Raw genomic sequence first — 19,679 nt, forward strand, 5'->3', positions numbered from 1 at the left:
GGCCTGGGGTCCCCAGCATGAGATGGACTGGACCCCCCCCATCAAATATTTGATCTAACTGTTGTTGCCAGGATGGTGGGGAAGGGTGCATTGCTTTGTGTAGTGGGGTTTTTATCGTTGTAAGCAGCTCGGAGTGAGTCAGTGAATGTGAGTGAGTTGGGTGGCCCTATCAATTCTCTCTCAACGAATAAATAAATCTGTTTTTAAGGAATCTATTTTTAAAGGGAGGGTGAATGCTTTAGTCATCTGTGTATTGCTCTAAAACCATCAACAGTCCCCCTGGGATTGGGGCAGGGTATGCAGGCAATAAACACACCAGCAAACATCATTATAATGACAACCACATATGGAGTTATTTTCCAATCTGGAATAAAAAGAGGAGGAGGCTTAATAAAGTTCGATCAAATCAGGCAAGAAAGGTCTTCAAAATGGGGCAAAAAAACCCCCTAACTGGACCAATGTCTCACGTAGCAGCAGAAATTTAAGGCTCCATAGTGGTTGTAAGTTGAGGACCATCTGTATTTTTGAGGGGTTTCCCCAAAGAAGAGGAGGGGGGTCAAAGCACCTGAATGCAGGACAAAGAAGCAACGGATGGAAACTAAGCAAGGAGAGAAACAATCTGGAATTCAGGAGAAACTTCCTGACCGTGAGAACAATTCATCAGCGGAACTGCTTGCCACCAGAAGTTGTGAATGCTCCAACACTGGAGGTTTTTAAAAAGAGATTGAACAAGCACTTGTCTGAAATGTGTAGGGTTTCCTGCCTGAGCAGCGGGGTTGGACTAGAAGACCTCCAAGGTCCCTTCCCACTCAGTTACTCTCCGATTTTTCCTTTGCAGCTTCATCTGCCAGTTTTTGCTTTCCTCCCCTTTGACAGTGCGACCTCAGGCAGATGAGATGGATCTCAGTTCTGCATTTTGGAAAAGAGCCACCCTGCTCCTCCTCCTCCTCCTCCTCCTCCTCCTCCGTTGCCCCACAAGCAGCTGTTCTTTCTTTATTAGCGGGGCTGAAGCTTCCCAGGAATTTTGGCACTGGCCTCCGGTCTCAACGGTGGGGCCTGCAGTTCCTTGAGCCCAGCAGTAGCAGACTAATAATTCTGATTTTTCTTTCTCATTATTTCAGGGGCAGCGAGAAGATATCAGAGTACGCTGCCAAAAAAAATCTTTTTTTTTTTTTTAAATTGAAAGCTATGAAAACACTTGGAATACTGCATTCAGTTTTGGTCGCCACGATGTAAGAAAGATGTGGAGACTCTAGAAAGAGGTCAGAGAAGAGCAACTAAGATTATTAGGGGTCTGGAGGCTAAAACCTACGATGAACGGTTGCAGGAACTGGGCCTGGCTAGTCTAGGGAAGAGAAGGACCAAGGGAGACAGGATAGCAGCATTCCAGTATTTGAGGGGCTGCCACAAAGAAGAGGGGGTCAAGCTAGTCTCCAAAGCACCTGAGGACAGGACAAAAAGCTACCCTCAAAACAACACTATAGAGCCCTGCACACCAGAACAACTAGACACAAGGACAGTTTTTCCCCGAACGCCATCACTCTGCTAAACAAATAATTCCCTCAACACGGTCCAACTATTTACAAAGTCTGCACTATTATTACTATTAATCTTCTCATCACTCCTTATCGCCCATCCCCTCCCACTTGTCACTGTATGACCGTAACTTTATCACTTGTATCCTTACAATTTATACTGACTGTTTCCTAGTATGATTTGATGGCTTATTGTACCCTATGACTACAATGAAGTGCTGCACCTGATGATTCTTGACTCTTGATAAATGTATCTTTTCTTTTTATGTACACTGAGAGCATTTGCACCAAGACAAATTCCTTGTGTGTCCAACCACACTTGGCCAATAAAGAATTCCATGCTATTCTATTTACAAGTAAATCACGATGTAAAAAAGATGTGGAGACTCTAGAAAGAGTGCAGAGAAGAGCAACGAAGATGATTAGGGGCCTGGAGGCTAAAACATATGAAGAACGGTCGCAGGAACTGGGTATGTCTAGTCTAATGAAAAGAAGGACTAGGGGAGACATGATAGCAGTCTTCCAATATCTCAGGGGCTGCCCCAAAGAAGAGGGGGCCAAGCTATTCTCCAAAGCAGGGCAGGACAAGAAGCAACGGATGGAAACGAATCCAGGAGAGAAGCAACTTAGAACTAAGGAAAAATTTATTGATAGTTAGAACAATGAACCAGTGGAATGACTTGCCACCAGAAGTTGTGGGTGCTCCACCACTGGAAGTTTTTAAGAAGAGCTTGGACAACCATTTGTCTGAAATGATGTAGGCTTTCTTGCCTAAGCAGGGGGTTGGACTAGAAGACCTCCAAGGTCCCTTGCAACTCTGCTATTCTGTTCTGTTCTGTTCTGTTCTTCTATTCTATTCTATTCTATTCTATTCTATTCTATTCTATTCTATCCTATCCCTATCCCTATCCCTATCCCTATCCCTATTCTATTGTACACCAAGAGGATGCTACCAATTTTTGTCTTTTTTTCACCTTCTACCACATCTGTCTGTCCACTGTGTATGTTCCTCCAGTCTTCAGATTTCAACTCTTGCAATGCTTTTGTTAGGTCTAAATCCAATTCTGGAGTCCCAGCTGATAGTCTTTTTCGTGGGGGAAGAGCTAAAGCCAGAAAGAAGGGCAGCAACAGCTGCCAAATTTTTTTGGAGTGGGGCAAAGGGTGGAGTTGAAGTTTAAAACAAAACAACAAAACGCCTTGACAGAGGAAGAAGCATGGCCCAGCCTATCTAAACAAATATGCTAAAAATGGAGCTCTTGTGAAACTAAGCCGAGGCATCAAATCGCAGAGGTTTCCATTCTCTGGGGGTCCCAAAGATGCTTTACTTTTAGGGGGAAAAAAGGCATATGAATGTGGTTTTTTTCTTTCTTTCCTGGAAGATGTTTTGTACAGGGAAAGATCATCTAGGTTCAATGCCTTTTCCAAATCTGGCACTATTCATGGAATCCACGGTCTGGAAGGTACGCTGGAGGCCTTTTAGTCTGACCCCCCCTGCCCAGGGCAGGAGTTTTTATACCACCCTGGATAAATGGGTGTCCAGTCTGTTCTTGGAAATATCCAGCAGTGGAGCAGCCACAATTCCAGGAGGCTGATGAATCATTCTCACCTCCAGGAAATTCCTCTTTACGTCCAGGTTGGATCTCCCTCTGACCAACTCCCACCCCTTGCCACTTGTCACGCCCTCAGGTGCTAAGGTGCGTTTCAGATGTGTTGGACTCCAAATGCTACGATCCCCAAAACACATCGGTGATGTAGTACTGATTACCTGGTCACCTGCCCACCTTTTCGCCCTATTTGCCACTCTGATGTCTTCTAGCTTTACAGGGATAACAGCTCCCACTCAGCCCATTTAACAGCTGCTGTCAGGGAGGCTGACTTAGGGTGTGGCACCGGAGTGGAGACATAAGCCCACCCAGCCAGAAAGCTCAATTTGGCTCTGTCAATGTCTCCTGGTCTCATCCATTTCACAGTGTGGTTTTGTGATGCTTCAAAGCACCACTTTTTAAGGCCTTGGTAAGACCACACTTAAGTGTACTGCATCCAGTTTTGGTCATCTCACTATTAAAAAGATGTTGAGACTCCAGAAAGTGTGCAGAGACGAGCTACCAAGAGGATTAGGAGCCAAAACATATGAAGAATGGTTGCAGGAATTGGGTATAGCTAGTCTAGAGAAAAGAAGGCTCAGGGGTGACATGATAGCAGTGTTTCAGTATTTGAGGGGCTGCCCCAAAGAAGAGGGAGTCAAGCTATTCTTCAAAGCATCTGAAGGCAGGACAAGAAGCAATGGATGGAAACGAATCCAGGAGAGAAACAACTTAGAATTAAGGAGGAATTTCCCGACAGTGACGACAATCAACCAGTGGAATGGCTTCCCTTCAGAAGTTGTGGGTGCTCCATTACTGGAGGTCTTCAAAAAAAAAAAAAAAGATTGAACAACCATTTGTCTGGAATGGAATAGTCTCTCCTGCTTGATCAGGGGGTTGGACTAGAAGACCTCCAAGGTCCCTTCCAACTGTGTTATTATTCTATTCTGGAGTGGTGGAGGCAACCATATCTAACTTATTAAAAGCAGGGAGGAAGGGAGAGAGAAATACTACCTCGGTCACCAGAAGAGTTCTATGGGTGTACAATTTGTCCATATGTGGTCGGTACACACACACACATACACACACACATTTTCCAAGTTCAGCGCCACGTGGCATACTGAAATTAATCAACGCCCTGTTCTGGAATGATGGATGCTCAGAACCTTGGGTACTCTTCCATTCAAAGCTAGACCTTGAAAAATATCAGGCCAATGGGAAAGGAACAGGTAACAATTGTGGGGGTGGGGGGAGAGGTTACTCACCGGTTGAGAAAGGTGTTTCCAAAAGGGTTGAGTTTTCGGAAGGGCTTTTTGGGGTCCACAATCAGAGCATTGCCCGGTATGATGCCCTCCGTTTCGCCGTGCATGACAGCGATGAAGGAGTCCGTGGTGGGTTCAGGACCAATTCGGCTCCCGGGGATATCTTGCTCCAGCAAGTATTTGATGAAGGTGGTTTTGCCTGTGGAGTACTGGCCCACCACCAAAACCATGGGCTTGTTGTCAAAGTCTGCATCTTCCAGAGCCGGCGAGTGAAAATCGTGGAAGCGATAAAACTCTTCCACGGGTAGGAGTTTCCTCTTGTAGAGGTCCTTCAAGCCCTCGGTAACCGTACGGATGACCTCTGGGGTCTTCTTCTCATTCTTTTTCATCCAGCTGAACATTTTGACTGCCCTGAGAACTCGGCACTCTGTCCGCTTCCTTGGCGATGAATTCTAAACGCAGGTGAGGGTGCAACGGAAGAGAAGGAAAGCTTTGTCAGAGAGAACCATAGACCTCAAAGACAACCTAGATCTGGAATGTCAACAATGGGCAAGGCCCAACGATCAAACCCAGAGGCTCGATCCAGTTAAAAAAAATAAAAAATCTCAGCTACTTGAGAGTATCCAGTAGGCTCATGGATCCTTTAATCTTTTAGGAATGCAAGATCTCCAAACCCGATGAACTTTTAGTGAGCTGGTTGTAGGAAGTTCAGCACTTACACTTGATTTCCTGGACAGAGAGAGAGAAAAATATCTTTCGCAGAAGCTGATAAGACCTTCGGTGTTCCTCCAGTTCTAAAACTTGCTTCCTCCAAGCATCTTCACCCTTTGGCACAGGATTTCGAGAAAATCTTGGGAGCAGAAAGGGACCCTTCTAGGTGAGGAATCACTGGGCTTCTTCAGCCTTTGAATAAAATACGTCCCTTTATTTTAGGAAAGGCTGTGGGAAGAGGCAAACAGCCAGCAGGAAAATATGTTGCAGATGAGGGCAGCCTGGGACACAAAGATCCACACACCGATGTCACTTTCGGATGGAAAAAAAAAAAATCCCTCTTGGGTTGTTTGTTTGTAGAAATCCTGGTTTTTCTCTCCCCCCTCACCTGGGGGTCCCAAGGAATATCCCGAAGAGTTCTCTTGCAAAACAATTCAGTTGGCTGTCAAGAGGCGGTGCAGGGAGATTTCTACATTAGCATAAATTATCTAGGAAAGGGAGAACGTTGTCGGGGATGGCCAAGAATTGGAGAATAAGTAATGCACAAAAAATGATGCACATGAAACCCTTCCCCTCCTCGAGTGAAAGGAATGTGGGGTTGGCAGCTAAAGGCCTCGGATGCCACCATGTGGTGCGGAGAGGAGAAAGTAAAAGCCACAGTAAAAGTAGGGGAAGAGGAAGAAGAAAGGTGGAAGTCCGATTTTAATTTTTTTTGGGCAAAAAAACTGTAGATCAAAATGGGTTTCAGAGAATCAGCCACAGAATCAACCTAGCAGGGTTGGGCTGCTGGGGGTTCGGGAGAGCCCCTAAGATTCTGTGCAGTTCAAGAGAACCCCCAAATCTCACTCCTGGCTGGCCCTTCCCTGCCCTCCCTTCCCCTCCCCGGAGTCCCCAGAGCCTCCGGAGCCCAGGGAGGGCGAACCCCCCACCCCCATCATGGTGCAGGAAGCTGACCCACCCTGGTCACACCCACGCAGCAACTGGGCAGAGAACCCGTTGCTCAAATCTTTGAAGTCCACCCCTGCTCCTAGGGCTGAAAGGGCCTTTGGAGGTCTTCTAACCCATCCTTACCTGCTCAAGGTAAGAGTCCTTAAACCACCCCGGTTTATCCGAGTCCAGAATCCACCTGCTTGTTCTCTGACAGAAGGTTGAAGGCAATTCGCCAACTACAGATCCACATTCAGCAAGCAACCGATGAAGACCGGCAAGTGTTCTCAGCTGGGAATGGTTGCACACCAAACAGACAACAGATCGTCAGAGTTGGAAGAGACCTTGTAGGTCATCTAGTCCAACCCTCCCCTGCCCAAGCGGGAGACCCTACACCATTTTTGACAGAGGGCAGTCCGATCTCCTCTTGAAAGTCTCAAGGGATGGCGCTCCCAAACTTCCGAGGGCAACTTTTCTTCCATGGGTTGAACGTCAATGGGGGAAGATACCAACCTGCCTCTGGAAACCGATTCCAAGCGACGCCACTTGCAGCCGTTGCCAAGTAATGGTAGCCGTAAAGGTTTCTCTGTCTATGGAGCTTCTCAGTCATCCAGGTCGTGGTTGTCCCAAAGGGGCTTTTTCAAGGGGCAACTGGACTTTCTCCTTTTTCCTTGAAGATGTTTCGCTTCTCGTCCAAGAAGTTTCTTCCTTGCAGACAGCTGGTCATTTGCATCCTTTCAGAGTTGTTGAGGCCACTTGGGAGGCTTAAACCGGTGTTCCTCAGGGTCACCCGAGTCATGCAAATGGGTGTGGAGTCTTCTTGGAACGTCTGAAAGGACCGTGCTGTGGAGCTGTGCTTTCTGCAGGATGTTTTCAGTTTGAGGTGCTGACATCACAGACTCATCCCCAACAGCCTGCGCAGTCGGGTTCAACCGTGAAAGGACAGGGGCCAGAAAACATCCTGCAGAAAGCACACCTCCACAATACAATCCGCAAGAAGGCTTCACCCCTGTTTGCACCACTCGGGTGACCCCCGAGGACCCAGATAAACCTCCAAGGGGCCTCAACGACTCTCTACAACAGGGGTGTCAAACTCAAATTCATTGGGGGCCGCATCAGCAGTTTGGTCCCCATCAAAGGGCCGGTTGTATCTGTAGGTCTATGTGTCCACTCTTTATTATCATAAATTAATGTCACTGCATTCAATTATTACTGTTTTTTGTAATAATGTAAGTAATAACTAGCTCTGAAAGCAGAAACATAGTCAGAATAATGACAAGTAGATATTCAAATGTACAATTATTGTACAATGTATTGAAAAATGTTTTTTGGTAACAAACATTAATTTTTTTTTAAACATACAAATATTGCCAAACACTGTTTATTAAACATATGGAAAACACAAGGCATTACCTTTTTTTAACTTTACTGACTAGATGGCTGACATCGCCATGTGCCCCTTTTAAAGTGCCCAGCCATGTGCCCCTTTTAAAGTGCCCAGCCATCTGCCCCCTTTTATAGTGCCCAGCCATCTGCCCCCTCCATTTACTTTACTTACCTTTTACTTCTTTCTTTCTTTTTACTTCTTTCTTCTTGCTCCTCCGCGGCGTCCGCGCTCCTCTGATCCCTGGAGATGTCAGGCGGACGTCACGTGATGACGTCACGTCCGACACCCAGGGAGCAGTGCGGGGCAGGAAGAAGTCGGGCCAGGTCCCAGAAGGTAAGTAAATTTTTTTTTTTTTTTTAACTTGAGCCATTTTTAAAATGAATTTACTCCGTGCAGGCACGGAGTAAATTCATTGAAAAAAAAAAGGGGGAGGCTGCAAGGCTGGCGGCGGCACCGCGGGCCATCAGACGAGGTCTGGCGGGCCGGATTTGGCCCACGGGCCTTGTGTTTGACACCCCTGCTCTACAAGGATGCAAATGACCAGCTGACTACAAGGAATATAAATCCTTCCGTTCCCCACCATCCAGCCAGTGTCAGGATTCCGGCAGCTACTCCAATTCAATCGTGAGCCTCGAGCCACACTCCCAAATGTTTTATGAGTTGACAGCCAGAGCTGAAGATGCTTCTTGGATGAGAAGCGAAATATCTTTGAGGAAAAACAAAGGAAATCCAGTTGCCACTTGGAACAGCATCTTTGGGTTGTCCTGCAAGTCATGTCCAAAACTAGTTTTTTTTTTGCTCATCTCGGTTTCATGGCCAAGGGAGCCAGCGTTATCGGAAGATATTTCTGTGGTCACATGGCTAGCATGACTATACGCCATAGGTGCATGGAATCTACCCATCACAGTGGTACCACTTGTGTTTTCCCGTTTATTCACATACACACATAATAACAGTGGTTTAGTGCAGGGGTCCCCAACCACCGGTCCGCGGACCGGTACCGGTCCGCGGAACAAGTCCTACCGGGCCGCTGGTTTGTTGGCGCCGCCATCTTTTTGATGAAAAAGTGCTTCCGGTGAGCTTTTCCGGTAGAAAGCTCACCGGAAGCACTTTTCATCAAAAAGATAGCGGCGTTACGCTCGTGAGCTTTTCCGGGTAGAAAGCCATTTCTACCCGGAAAAGCTCACCGAAGCGCAACCGCCTTATCTTTTTGATGAAAAAGTGCTTCCGTGAGGTCACTGGAAGCACTTTTTCATCAAAAAAAGATGGCAGCGCCCAGCTGATGCCGGTACCGGGCCGCGGCGCCCAGCTGATGCCGGTACCGGGCCGCAACATAAAAAAGGTTGGGGATCACTGGTTTAGTGGATTAATCTTCCCCAGCAATTCCCTTCACCAAAACCCCAGAACTGCCCCAATTACATCCACCCAAAAAGAAAGCCGATGCTAGACCACAGAGCAATGGCCAATGAGACCACAGAGCAATGGCAAGGCACTTAAACGTCTCCCAGACAAGCTAAACCCCAAATGACCAGTTTCTGGTTTGGGCACAATATATTACTGCCATGAACTGTGATTAGTCACATGGGATGGAAGAACCAAGTTTTGTTCCTTTTAGTTTGGTTTGCTATTTAAAAAGAGTCAAAGTTTTGCCTTTCCAAAGGCACATACTGCCATTTGTACAAAAACTGAAGCAAGAGTCTTTTTCCGTGGACTTTTGGTTATATCCAAAGCAGTTTTCCTTTCATTCAAGAAAAGCCAAGCCAATTTCTATACCATTTTTAAAAAGAGCAATTTAATTTACACAGAAGTACTAAATGTACATAATTCTTTTAAAAAATCGTTATACACAATAAATACAGTACAAAATTATTTTATAGTACTATATTTTGTTTTTGTTTTTTTGAACTGTGATGTTCAAACTGGTACCAGCAGGAGGAAAGAAAGAAAAATTGTGTTATTTCTTTCTGTCTATGCAGATTATTTTTGTTATTTCTTTCAAATATTAAAACAAGTGGGGTATTACTTTTGGCTTCCTGTTATATGGAAACTTCCTGTTATTTGGTTGTATTGGGTAGGAAAGTAGAAAGAGCTGGAAGAATGTAAATGTATGTTCTTGATTTTTAAGTGTCCTTTTAGAACTATCCTCTCAAAGCCACTTAAGATCAAAATTGGTGATTAATTAAACTTAGGCAGGTGGAACCTTCCCAAAAGTTGTGATCTCTCTCCTTTTTCCCATAACCCTCTCTTTCACTCTCTCTCTCTGTAATAGCAACATCTGGTTGGCTGTATGACCAACCATAATAATAATAATAATAAAATAATAATAATAATAATGAAACTTAAGCGCAAAGAAATGGGAATTTCTCTTCTGGTTTTGTGCCTATGAAAATTAAAGGGGAAAAAAAACCCACAATCACTTTGTTCAAAAACTGGAAAAGGTGTTACACATACTTCTCCATAACAGTGCACATTAATTGATTATTAGGTTTTAATTGGAAGGGAAATACTTTCCCACTTAACCATATTGCAGCAAGGACAAAAAAAAAACCCAAAAAAAACCCACCAAACCAATGGCAACCAGAGTTGCTTTGGGTGAAACGGGCGGCTATAAAAATTTGATTAATAAATAGATAAAAACCAAATGAGCTAACATCCCAAATCTACACTTTTTAAAAGGAGGAAAAAAAGGACACTAAACAAAAACAATTTCATATACATTCTCTGTGTGCGTGTGTGTGTGTGTGTGTGTGTGTGTGTATGTATATGTATATGAAAAAAACCATCAACATCCCTTTTATTGCTTACTAACCATTTGCCTTCCCACCCCATCTGCCGGCACAGGAATAAGGTTGAGAAATCATGGTTGTGCTGTAACATTTAGCACAAACAATGTTTTTCACAAACACCAAATCTGATTTAGTCTGGGGTTCTCTTTTTGGACAACTGATTTATGACATGAGCAGCCAGAGCAGCCTTTGGAGGCGCCACGACTCTCTTTGAATGCAGCGGAGGGAAGAACTGTGTGCGTGCTCCATTGCACATGTGCTGGTAAAGCATGCGTGCACACGCATGCTCTACCTGGAGGGCACTGGATCACAGACAGCATTGCTAAGAGCAACTTCCATCCAGGAGGCGAAATGTCCTGCCACGGAGAGCGACTTTAGAAGAGTCGGGACAGGGAGACAGGAGAGGAACAACCGCTGCACAAGTGCTTTTTGACCATGGATGAAAAGCTTCCTCACCTTAACAAGAAAGATACATCGCAAACGCATGTCACCTTACCCCACCCCCACCCTCAAAAAAGCCGAAAATTAAAACAGGAGCTATACTATTCAACTGCACACGGCTACAAAGCATAAAGAGACCGGAACACAGTAGCTTCTCGGACGTAATCCCTTGGACAGTTTTCAGATTTGGGAATTCAGGAGAATCGTTCTCTTTTCAAGATGATCTGGAGGCTGATCCAGCCATCCTGCCTGCAAATTCTGATGTAAGCACAACTTCATATGCACAAGGCACTCTTCGAAAGGGAACACACAAATCTGGGAAGATGCTGGGGTGGGGGGTTGTACAATTTCTTAAGCAAGTCGGAACCCTTTGCAAAAATATGAGAGATTTGGAAATACAAAAATGTAGACCTCTTAACTCCCCCTCCACCTTTTTTTGGTTCTGTTATTTTCCTAACTTTATTTTTAAAGTCCAAAATATCCCACCACACAGCACACCACAAGACACAGTTAACTTTAAAGGAGATGGAACCGATGCTAATGAATAGTCTTGGATCCACAACCATTTGTCTAAGCTTTTTTCACGTTGTATATTTTTGGGTCGAGGGACTACTGATATTGCTCTTATCTTTGGAAGTTAGTGCAGGGTAAGGGATGGCAAGGGGCAAAATCCAGACTTCAGAAAAAGGAATGCAGGTGTATTTATATCGTATAATGAATAAAAAAAAAAAGAAATGAAATGCAAGATGTTACTAATGGGGTTATAGACCCTGATCTCTGAGGGAAAATATAATTAAACTAAGCCTAAATTCAGTCCTTTTTTTTATTTAGTTAAAAGCACACTCAACTGCTTGGTCCTCTACCTTTGAATTTTGGAACTGACTGTGTAGGTATCTATCAAATATGCTTTGAAGCTGGGTAGCTATATTTAAAATATTTGTATGATAATGAATGTATATTCAAGTAGGCTTGTGGGCACCAATGAATAAAGGAGAATGAGACAATAATAACAATAACAATAAAACAATACACACCTATCAGGGGACAAGGATGAGGCAAAATTGCTCACATCACTTCTGTTCACACAAATAGAAATGCTGGCTGGGGAATTCTGGGAATTGAAGTCCAGACATCTTAATATTGCCACAGTTGAAACACTGTTTTAAAAGAACTAGTCTTCTTGAAAGCACCAAAACGGCAGTATTATACGAATGTATGGATGTATGTCTTGTTTAATTAAACTGATCATTATTTTTTAAATGGATGTATCAGATTAACACATGGATGATATTAAGGCTTTATTTGTGCTTGTCATTTGGAGAGGAAAAATTAGCAAGAGGAAAATGCTCAGAGCGTTAGGTTTTCTGCACCTAAAAAATCTGAACTTATTCACTGTTCCAACTGCCAAATCATTTTGATGAGTTGGCTTGAAGAACACGTGCTTATCCATTTCTGAAGTTCGATTTTAGTCTTTTAAAAGGAGCATATCCAATTTCACAAAATGACACCTGAAAATAGGTGTTTGCTTTATTTTAATCTGACAATTTGGATTTGTTGCATCTACACATCTCCCATTTTCACACCCTTCTCTCCAAAAATCAGAATTTGCTGTTTAAGCAAAGTTCAACATTTCTCGGGACATTATCTATGTTTGGGCAGGCCAGAATGGGACAAGAAGAAAAGTATCAAAAATATTGTTTTATAGCTCTGCCTGCAAAACAAAACTCCACCAAACATAAAAAGGAGAGTAAAGGAGAATCTACAAAATATCTGCAACAGATTTAGACGTGGAAATTAAGCTTAAAGTAATTTTTTTTCCGTGGAAAGAAATGAAGTCATAGAGTAAATGGAAGGTTTACAGCAATGGTTAAATACAGTTCCTTTGGCACATTCCCAAAAGGACAACTTATCGCCAAGTTGAATGTTTTGGATCTTGCTTCTTGAAAGGCATCTCTGCTTTTTCATGAAGGTAGTGGGAGAATGCAATGTCACCAATCCAATTTTGCAGTAGACAATTTTGCAGCCTGTTATTAGACAGTTCTAGCAGTGACGGTTGGCAAAGAGAAAGCAGCACCAGCTGCTTTTTGAACTGCAAGGAAGGTGGCACGTAAGCCTTTCAATTTTAGACAATTTACAAATTTTGGGGGGGAAAAGCAAATGCAAACTGAAGGTTAATGGTGGCTGAAAGGGGAACATGCACTAAAATTAAATATCACTGGTGCTTACAACTGGATCGGTCCCTGTATTTTTATACAGACGGTACTGTTCGCAGTTTGATAAACTAGCAAAAAAACAATGTATTACACTCTTATGTAGGAGCTTCCAACTGCATACTGAATCAAAAACAGATTCTTGCTCTTTGCTTACAGCTAAGAAAGCTAACTTCTACTGCTGAGGTGCTGGTTAAGCACCTGCTGTTTAAGGAGAAAGGAACAATTCTTGCCTAGTCTAACATGTTTATCTCCCTGCTTCTTTGCTTGCTAACTTCATACATCAACTGAGAGAGCTTGATACAATGAACCAATGAACTCTCACACTATGAAAAAATGATGCATTACCCCACTGTCTTCACAGCTCTCTATATTGTAGAAAATCTTTTTTTTTTTTAATAAAAAAGGGGGTGGGGGATTTCTACATACATATCCAAATGGTACAGGTGGCAGCCACTAAATGCTTCCCCTAAAAAGGTTGATCTTCAGGTGAGTTATGTTTATGTAAACAGTTCCACCACACACATACAGTTGTCATAAATGTACTGAAGAGGTTCATATCTTTCACTTTCTTTCTTTCATACTTGGCAGGAACCTTTGTCTGTACCTCTAAGTTCCTTCCATAATATACCTACTGTAATATACAGTAACGGGAAGAGGTAGAATTGCAGTGAGGCCATAGGAATTTTTGATACTTAAAAGCAGAAGAATACGGATTTCGGTTTCTTTGTTTTTGCATTAAATCTCTCACCTGGAGTTACTTTTCCTGACACTTTCTAGCATTGAGACTCAAGGCCAGCATTATACTGTTGTAGCTTCATTGGACCATATTGGGTCGATACAAGATGAATGAAGAATGGCCAAATGAAAACTAATTGCTATGGAGTCTCTGTGAAAACTCAAAAGATTAACACTTGATGTGGGGGTGCTACTGCTGTAATAGAACCAGAAAGAGATACAAATTAAGAAAAGATACGTAAGTTTTCATCATACTTTTTGGCAGAAAGAGCAAAGAAGCCTTTAAGCTATATAGAAATATGTGCTGGACAAAAAAGAGATAAGAGCAAAGATACTTTTACGCGGTTACAAATAAGGAAGAAACTGTCAGCTTTTTGAACTTTAAACCAGTTCAATTCATTGCTTTTTGGGAAGATCAGCACCAAAATGGGTCATAACAAGCCACTGAACACTGAGTGTTTTAAAAGTACTCCTGCTTTTAAAAAGTAACAGCCTAAGAGCAGCGGTCTTTCAGATTGCCTTCTTTGATAACAGACTTGAGTATTATTCTAGTATGTCAAGAACGATCTCCTCAGCTATGTTTCCCTTGCAAAATCCAATGAAAGGGGAACTGAAAATGCACCCAACTCTTCAAAGAAAGCTAAACAATGTCATCTAAAACAGCGGGCTGTATTGCCAATCAGTACACTGACAGGATGAAAATCACACACACACACACAGACCCCTTACAGAGGAAGTAGCAGTAGACAGCATGAGTAAGATGTACAAGGAGGAAGAAAATAAGGGGTTGCGAAAGGTTCGAGCACTATCTTATTGGGCCCAGGAAACTAGAAGAGGGAAGACATGAGTGAACCACTTTATCCGTGAAGCTTACAACTAAGAGGCCAGACACACAGACTATATATATATATATAGATCAGGGGTGGGGAACCATGAGCCTTTGTGGACTTCAACTCCCAGAATTCCTGAACCAGTATGGAATTCTTGAGCATGCTGGCTTGGGAATTCTGGGAGGTGAAGTCCACAAGTCATAAAGGGCCCATGGTTCCCCCCACCCCTGCTATAGATAATTGCCATTAGAAGGAATACCAAGGTGCAAAAGGAATTAAGACTTTTAAAAAAAATCAGCATAGCAGCAAATACTTTTGGGAAAGGCTGCCTCTTTAATTATTTCTAGAAGAACTGGGACTATGGGGCAAACAGATCTGTTTTGTATGCCTGCCCCATGTTAGTCTCTCATAGTGACTGAGTTTCTATTTTACCAGGCCAGTGATCATGAAGGCTGTACCCTATTTCAACATTCATATAAATGATTCCTATGACAGCTGTAATGTGGGGAGGACATTTCCTTTAAGCTTATCTATAAATCAAGACTAAGATAGTCCATGACGTTGGAAACAGCTTGGCATGTCTTGTTTTGATTCACAAAAAGCTTTAAATTTACGGGAAACCTCTAATTTGGGAGGGAGGCATTTCTTGTTGGGCAAGACAAATAGTCCTGTAATTCCTATATTTAAAAGTCTAGGTTGTGGGGGGAAAAGGTGGTGGACAAAACGTGACATGAGGAAACTAGGAATGAAGTGCTGGTCAATGAATTACAAGTATGTGTAACAGTCTAGTGACAGAACTAAGTAAACCTGAAAGGACAGGTATCTTTATTCCCATCAGTGAATGAGAATAGCAGAGACAAATGGGAACATGAATTCCAAAGAAGATGTGGGATTAGACCCGGAGTAACATGGACTCAACCAGGTTCTGTGGGAAAACTTAGATGGGATCAACCAAAGTTCACTGGCTATTAAGGGGAACTAAAAATCACTTAGTTTGGATACGAATATTAAAGTAACACCACTGTTTTCTTCTCTACATGACTACTGAGGGCTGCTGAGACCTTCCAACCAAGGCCTGGCCAAATCATGTTTTAAAAACAGGAACAACCACAGAGAGGACTGAACCATGAGAGGCAAATATAGGCAAACACAGGCAACTGTGGCACAGAGCAAAATATCATCAGTATATAGAAGAGGGAGCCAGCTTGTCTTTCTGCAACTGACCAACTTCCAAGCAAACATTTACCTGAGCCCCGGCATGCAAATGATTAGCCTGGACCATAACGTGATCAAAATCCCAACTTGATTCTTTTTCTTTTCTTTCTTTTAGGATGGGAGGGGAAAAGAGGAGAGAGAACTGCACATCCTCTTGACAGACCCTTCCTTGTTCCACGCACCAGGGTTATGGTAACGACACCCATCCATGTCCAGGATTGGACTGGTTTCCTCTTTCAAAGTGATTTATTTGTAAATTCATCCATGCTTATTTGTTTGTAAGCATTAGTGTTTATATTTTTTTTTGCATCTTGTTCAGAATCTATTTTATATATATATATATATATATAAAAAAGCAGACAGTTTATACTCAAAATAACTTAAGAAACCTGACAAATTACATAATTGCCCCGTGTGCCAACTCCTTCTGGAAATTGTCACTTTACCCCCTGCCCCATTCCTTTGGCCTCCCTGCTGGCTTCTGATTTAAGATTTGTTAAAATGTCCTAAGTATAGTAGTGGAGTTTGGGGAGAGGAGGAAAAACAAACCCAATTATCATCAGAGATTCAAATTAGCAATTTGTTACAGAATCTAAATATTACACAGCCAACACTACCTATGGGCCCCAATCCAACCCCCTCCCACCTGCCTGCTTGGCATTTGCTGAACCTTTTCTTTTTCTTTGTTTTTTAATGGTGCATGTGATGAGGCGTGTATATTGTAAATCCAGCCGAAGCTTGTATTTTACAACCACCGAAACCCATCAAATCAACCCTTGGATGGACGAAGCCTCTCTAGGACATTCTTGTTGCCCTCCCCACCCCAGAACCCTCACTCTTCCCTTCTGGTAACAGCCCTATCCGAGCAGGTCTCTGGGAAGTGGCACCTTGGCTTCCAACCGTTCCCAGCCAGCAGAAGCTGCTGCAGCTTCAGTCCTTGGCTCTCCTTTTTTTTTTCTACAGTCTTGACTCACTTTCAGTTTCTGTTATCTGTTTAACGTCCTTGTTCCAAGGCCACCGTTGTGATTGGGGGCAAGGTACGTGTCCGTGCGGTGGACGGGTGAGGAGAAAGGCGAAGAGGACGAATTGTAGGAAGAGGAGGGCGTTCGAGTATTCTGGCTCCCAACCTGAGGTTGCTGCAAATTCAGGATGCTGTCAATGGCGCTCTGTAGATGCTCATTTAGCGAGTCATCGGGGGGGCTGTCGCTGGAGAAGCTGGCATTGTCCACGTCAAAAGATTCGGACTTCCTTCGTTTGGCTGGGGGCAAGGGCACCTCCCAGGCGAGTTCGGAGGCCGGCCCATGGTCAAGTGGCTCAGTCTTTATCATGCGCTGGTAAAACTCATCTTCCACCTCTGCTAATTCCTTCATAAGGCCACTGGTTGAATCGTCGGTCTTAGGAGGGGCAGGGCTTCCTTGCATCACCAAAGAACGGGCATCGCTCCGGTTGAAAAACGTATGTTTGGTGTTCTCCTCTGACCTGCTCTTCTCGGCCACCGCGCCAGAAGGACTCCCCTGAGATTTGTGGGATGTGATAACACTCCGGGACCCCCCGTCCTGCTTGATGATAAGAGTACTTGGCACCGGATCAGACTTCGAAACGCTCCCTTTCAGAGAGGCGTCGGGAGCTTTCTCTGCTACAAAAGCATCCACGTTCTCCCGGTACGTTTTACGGAGAGGAAGCCTGCAGTAGGTCATCATGGGTTTTTTCTCCATTGGAGCTGCACCAATATGGTCAACGGTCCCATTCATTTGTCCCGCCGTTGAGGCCGTGGCCGTGGTAGCTGTAGTGGTGGTCATGGACGAAGTGGACGAGTGCTGGTCAGCCGTTTTGATCACCGTGCACACAGGTGGCGGGGTCTGGTGAATGGGATCCAGAGCAGTGTTATGGACCACTTTGCTAAGTCCTGCTTCTTGTTTGATCTTTAGCTTCAGTCCAATCCGGCTCCGGGCTTCGTAGGTTTTAATGGGCGGCCTGCTCCTGGAGGGCAGGGCATCGTCATCGCCGTCCAAGGAGGGAGACGCTTTGGCCCACGTTACGGATGGAGACCCTCCGCTGTGCTTGATGACCAATTTGGTGGGGTTGATATGAGTGGGCATCTGTACCGGAGGCGATTTCAAGTTCTCGGAAGTCAAAGGAACGTGGCTGGGCAGAGACCCCTGAGCCGCAGAAGAAGAAGAAGCAGCAAAACTCTGTGAGCGGGAAGATGAGGAGACATACTCGTCTGCAAGAGAAGAACGTGCACGGCTCATTTAGTCAAAAGCTGGCCGAGAAGGTATTTTTCACGACATTTTTGCTTTGGGTAACCTTCGATCTATGGATGGCCAATTTCTCAGGAACTGAAATTGACCAAGTAAATCAACCCAACCCCTTTCATAAATAAGACAATTATATAACGCTGCTGCCACTGCGCCATAGCAAGTTCACTCAATGAGAAAAGAAACATAGGATGCTTTTAGGAGGGGAGTATCTGACCAGAGCCCTCTAGAAACAGTTCTGCCTACAGATACTGATAAAAAAATACGGAAGGAGCTTAATTGCTTTTCCTTATAAGTAGAACATTATAAAATGTCACAGAATAATTAAAATTTGGATATGTCAATGGATATAAGATAAACATTGGTCTGTGATCTACTCTGGGTTCTGGTTTTCTTCCTTTTTAAAGCTGTGGATGACCAAATATTAAACGGTCATTACTAAACCAGAATATAAAAAATGTCTTTTGCAGATTACCTCTGCCCTTTATGGGATACTATGGAAATGGCCACTTCCATATAGCCATAATCTTCTTAAGGTTATTATCCTCACAATTAACTAGGAACTTAAATTAATTTTAAGCTGTGTATTAGGATGTGTATCCTATTCTAAAATAAGTAACTGTAACTTCTGACTTGGACAAAACAGGAAAGCCTGGTCAAGTGGCAACTTCCACATCCCTCTGAGTTGTACTGTGAAGGGAAGAATAAAAAGTTGCATGCACAAACACAAAATTCCTCTACATCAGAGGTGGTCTTCAGCAGGTTCTGACCAGTTCTGGAGAACCGGTAGCGGAAATTTTGAGTAGTTCGGAAAACCGGCAAATACCGCCTGACTGGAGATTTTGCAGTATCCTTCCCCTGCCACGCCCACCAAGCCATGCCCACTGAATGGGTAGTAAAAAAATTTGAATCCCACCACTGCTCTATATATTTAGTTGATCTCCATTCCTTAGTTGAACATGTGTTTTGATCAGCACTGAAAAGTGTGAAATCAAATCTTCATAAGCTAAAAACCTCCGTTAATTTTCTCCCCACCCTATTCCTTCAAATTATCTGTATCTTGATGGTCTACGCAGAAGTACTACTATTGTGCTATGAGAGCCACTGGAAATGTAATGGCTTAAAAGCAAACTCTTGGACCAGGAAGTCCTTCGTGTTTTATGGGACGAATAACATTTTGAAAAGAGAACAGTGTAAAGCAGTAGATACTTTCAAAAAAAGTAAGATTCCCAAAATGCTGAAACAAATGCTCCCTTACCTGGCTTCTCCTTTGCTAGCTGTTTATCGAGAGCTAAGGTAGTTTTTTCTTCCTGTATGAACATCCTGTCAATCATCACCATCTCTGCCGAAGGACTGACTCTCTGCAACAGAAAACAGTATTTGCCAATGCTATGAGGACCCTCTGAGCTTCTTAATAACCCATCATCTCAAGTCTGTACATCCCTGGTCATTTCTTTCCTTCTGCCATCTCTCGTTGCTGAAAAAGACCCAACTTTATTACAATGTTACATATACTTTAAAGCCATAAATTGAGAAGGGTAAGAATGAAATGATCTCTAATTCATGGATCAATAATACCAAGTTCTACCCCTGTGAAGCGGCCCCGTTTACTGAATGGATTGAAAATATGACTATACTTGTCATTTGTGAGTGAACTGTGTATCGTCATAAACATTGGATGGATAAGTATAATGAAATATGGGACTCATTTATGCAGAATACAATAAGGTTAAAAATGATAGTTATATTAAGTTATTAGAAATGAATATGTGCGTATATATGTGTGTGTGTGTAAT

At 43.4% G+C, this 19,679-nt stretch overlaps 2 protein-coding genes across 4 annotated transcripts in view; both read right to left on the bottom strand.

The window, feature by feature from the left end:
• The window catches only part of EHD2 (EH domain containing 2), a 37,048-nt gene extending 31,374 nt beyond the window's left edge, over nt 1–5,674 (bottom strand). The window contains exon 1 of the mRNA XM_087971201.1: nt 4,384–5,674. Within this exon, the coding sequence (XP_087827327.1) occupies nt 4,384–4,781 (398 nt within the window). The 5' untranslated portion in view covers nt 4,782–5,674. The remainder of the gene's footprint in view (nt 1–4,383) is intronic.
• Nucleotides 5,675–9,169: 3,495 nt separating this feature from the next.
• BICRA (BRD4 interacting chromatin remodeling complex associated protein) overlaps nt 9,170–19,679 on the bottom strand; it is a 67,612-nt gene continuing 57,102 nt past the window's right edge. For all 3 annotated transcript variants that reach the window (XM_087971192.1, XM_026689371.2, XM_087971191.1), the window contains 2 exons: nt 19,142–19,244; nt 9,170–17,849 (listed from right to left, as the gene is read on the bottom strand). In XM_087971192.1, coding sequence (XP_087827318.1) covers nt 16,612–17,849; nt 19,142–19,244 — 1,341 coding nt within the window. In that variant the 3' untranslated portion in view covers nt 9,170–16,611. The remainder of the gene's footprint in view (nt 17,850–19,141; nt 19,245–19,679) is intronic.

Source organism: Notechis scutatus, chromosome 8 (assembly GCF_049901735.1).
Source record: "Notechis scutatus isolate UNSWTSFEM ecotype Mainland chromosome 8, rNotScu1.2, whole genome shotgun sequence".
NCBI lineage: Eukaryota > Metazoa > Chordata > Lepidosauria > Squamata > Elapidae > Notechis > Notechis scutatus.